A 3,287-nucleotide genomic window follows, 5' to 3' on the forward strand; every position below is an offset into this window, starting at 1 on the left:
GATCTCAAGAATTAGCATATAGGCAATTGATTTGAACTGAAAATAAAAATCTATCATCTCTGCATATAGGCAATGATGCTTTGGTTCTTTCATATGTAACTAACTCCCACAAACCACCAAAGTAGCTTAATTCGACCTAAATATTTGTTGGCCATCTTCAAAATGATGTTGTAGGTAGGGTCATGGTATTTTATATTATTTTTTATGGCTTCTAAAGGTAATATATGCCCATTGTGAAAAATTTTAACAATATGGAAAAGTATAAAGAAAATTACACTCACCAGTAGTCTTCACTTGAATACAAAACTACATCCAGTCTTTTCTAAATAAATGGGCTCATACTGCATGCATAATTTTGTATTCCTTTTTTTCACTTAACATTGCATCCTAAGCAGTTTTCCATAATTCATAACAAATAAATATGTAAAAAAACACTTAGATGCGTTAAGTGGAGAAAAAATAAAATATAAAATTGAGTATGCCCAATCAAGAGATATATAAGAAGTACCATGTGCTAAAGCTAACAAATGCAAGGCATATACTAGATCAGAAAAGAAAAATAGTTCTATTTTATAGGGGTACCATAATTTATTTCTTTATTTGAGTCATTTTTATTCTATATATTGTTGATATTGTTGCTATGAATATCACTGTGTGGGTAAATGTTATCTATATTTTTTATTGTCTTAGGCTTGTTTTTGAGAAATAAAATTATTAGATCAAAGGGTATGAGGAATATTGGATCAGAGAATATTTTCCATATCATCTATGTGATTAGAAATCTTTTTTCCTCATCCAGCAATTCTTGCATCTATTAGTTTCACTGCATGGTATTTCTTACATATCTCTTATCAAATACATTCAATTGAGTAGTTTTCTGGTTTTACCTCTGATGATAGTTTCAGACTTTGGAATTAAATATAAGCTTTGCATAATGGTTCCATAAACTTCACAACATTTTAGCACCTTGAGCAAAACATAGAGCAAAATAGATGCTCAAGAAGTATAAATTGAGTTGGAATTGAATTTCAGATTTAAGAGCCTATACAATCTACCTTTTACTTCATGGAAATTACTATATACTGTGTAATGCCTGTAAAAGTGCTTATTCAAAGTAGTTATGAAGAAATACAGAAACAGTTATTCTCAAAGTGTTTTTTTCTTTTTTCTTTTCAGATCTTTTTGGGTTAGTGGTCTTTCTTGGTATTGAACCTTACTGTGTCAAACACTGGTGGGTTCGACTTCTCTATCGCCCTTACTGTAAGAAGAATCCTCAGCACCTCTACAGCTTTATTGCTAAGATACTGTGGAGGTCTGCAAAGAAAGATGTGATTGACCAAGTCAGTATAAGTTTTTATTGACTAAGTGTATTATAAGAAAAAAGAAACTTTGGGATGGAAAGTTAAATTTTCGGGTGAAATCTTTCTTTTTCCTCCTCTTTATAGATCCAGATACCACCACAGAGTGAAGAAATACACTGGCTCCACTTTTCTCCAGTGGAAAGGCATTTCTATCACCGTCAACATGAGGTGTGCTGCCAGGATGCAGTGGTAAAACTCAGGAAGATTTCCGACTGGGCTCTGAAGCTCAGCAGCCTGGACAGAAGGACTGTCACCTCCATCCTGTATCCATTGCTGAGGCTCAGGCAGGCCTGCTGCCACCCACAGGCCGTTCGTGGGGAGTTCTTGCCACTCCAAAAAAGGTTTTATTATCAATGTCCTTATACTGCAATTGATAGTATCAAAATAGACAATATTTAAGCAATTAACTTTCTGGCCCACAGTTTCATTCAAAGACTTATCACTGAGTTGTCAGTTGTTTTTAATGGTATGGTGTTTTTTCTTTGATATGGAATCTCATTTGTGAAAGAGAATCACATCATATGTATTTTCATGGTTTTGAACATTTCTTTTAAAATTAGGATTATTGTTGGGGTTTTTTGTTGTTTTTGGGAGGGGGTTTTGTCTGTACTCCACATATGAAAGGATTTTGCTCTCATTATATTTTTCGGTTCCCACATCAGGGATAGATTACCATTAAATATTTTCTTTAAAATTATACAACTATATTTATTTGATTATTCCTTCTGAAAACATTAAGGAATTTGTGTTCTTATTTTTCTAATGTCCTAGAAATTTTTTTATGTATCAGACTGTGACTCAGGAATTGACCTTCTTTAAAGCACCTTAGGCTATAAGAGATAGAAAGAGGGATTAGATTTTGTCCTTGACCTTAAGCAGATTATAGACAAATAAGGGAAAATGACAAAATTATATCAATAGATTTCTGAAATACAAAGTGAACATGGTAAATTTCACAAGATGTACATACAAATTACTATGGACAATGAGAGTATAGAAACAATTTGTATATAAATGGCTAAGGTTAAACAGCCTTCTGGTAGAAATGGCATTTGGCTTGATCCTTGAATCTTCATTTTTTTATAGATAAAAAAAGTATTCAGATTAGGTGTTCAAGTTCAAAGAGGTTAATTAGTTAAATTGTAATGCTGGTATTCAGATAGTCTTATAACACCCATAGTGTTTCAAATACATCATGATGTACATTCTACTTAAGGACTTAAGGAACTAGTACATTCTGCTATTAATAGTTCCATTCTCTCTATCCTGAAATGGGAAGAACTGAAAGAATGGTGGGATCAGATAGAGGTAATTGAGCTGGAATGGAGATGAAGAAAAAAATGCTGAAGGTATCGCAGAGATGCAATAGGAGTCTCATACTCTTGATCACATGTTGTATAACACACCCATTGAAATAACTCTTGGGAATTTCTTTCTAGTTTTCAACAGTCTATCTTTTCTTTTAGCACCATGACAATGGAAGAACTGCTGACATCTTTGCAAAAGAAATGTGGAACTGAATGTGAAGAAGCACATCGGCAGCTAGTTTGTGCCCTCAATGGTTTAGCAGGCATCCATATCATTAAAGGTAGAAGGTGATTGCTTTGTTATCTCTGATTCTTCCAAATACTTCCTGTAGAAGGTTAATCATAACAGAAGTCAAAATTCCCCCCAAAAGACATTCTCACACACTACAGATTGCAATTTAAATAGGTTCAACTTAAGAGAGAGCAGTTAGGCAGAATGCTTCAAAAACTTTCAAAGTTTACATATGCTTTGACCAAACATTTCCATTTTTAGAAGTTCTTTTTTAAGGAAATGAAGATATGAACAAAGATATGGCTAGAAGTTGTTACTTTTAGTCTTTAATAGTGAACAACTGTAAACAACCAAAATATCTAGAAGAGTTTCAACACATTCAGGGTA

At 33.2% G+C, this 3,287-nt stretch overlaps 1 protein-coding gene across 1 annotated transcript in view; it reads left to right on the forward strand.

Annotated features, from left to right (window-relative positions):
- The window catches only part of SHPRH (SNF2 histone linker PHD RING helicase, E3 ubiquitin protein ligase), a 175,929-nt gene that overhangs the window by 47,928 nt on the left and 124,714 nt on the right, over nt 1-3,287 (forward strand). The window contains exons 12-14 of the mRNA XM_012655519.1: nt 1,177-1,340; nt 1,446-1,624; nt 2,828-2,906. Coding sequence (XP_012510973.1) covers nt 1,177-1,340; nt 1,446-1,624; nt 2,828-2,906 — 422 coding nt within the window. The remainder of the gene's footprint in view (nt 1-1,176; nt 1,341-1,445; nt 1,625-2,827; nt 2,907-3,287) is intronic.

Source organism: Propithecus coquereli, unplaced genomic scaffold, assembly GCF_000956105.1.
Source record: "Propithecus coquereli isolate 6110/MARCELLA unplaced genomic scaffold, Pcoq_1.0 Scaffold48, whole genome shotgun sequence".
In the NCBI taxonomy this organism is placed as follows: Eukaryota; Metazoa; Chordata; class Mammalia; order Primates; family Indriidae; genus Propithecus; species Propithecus coquereli.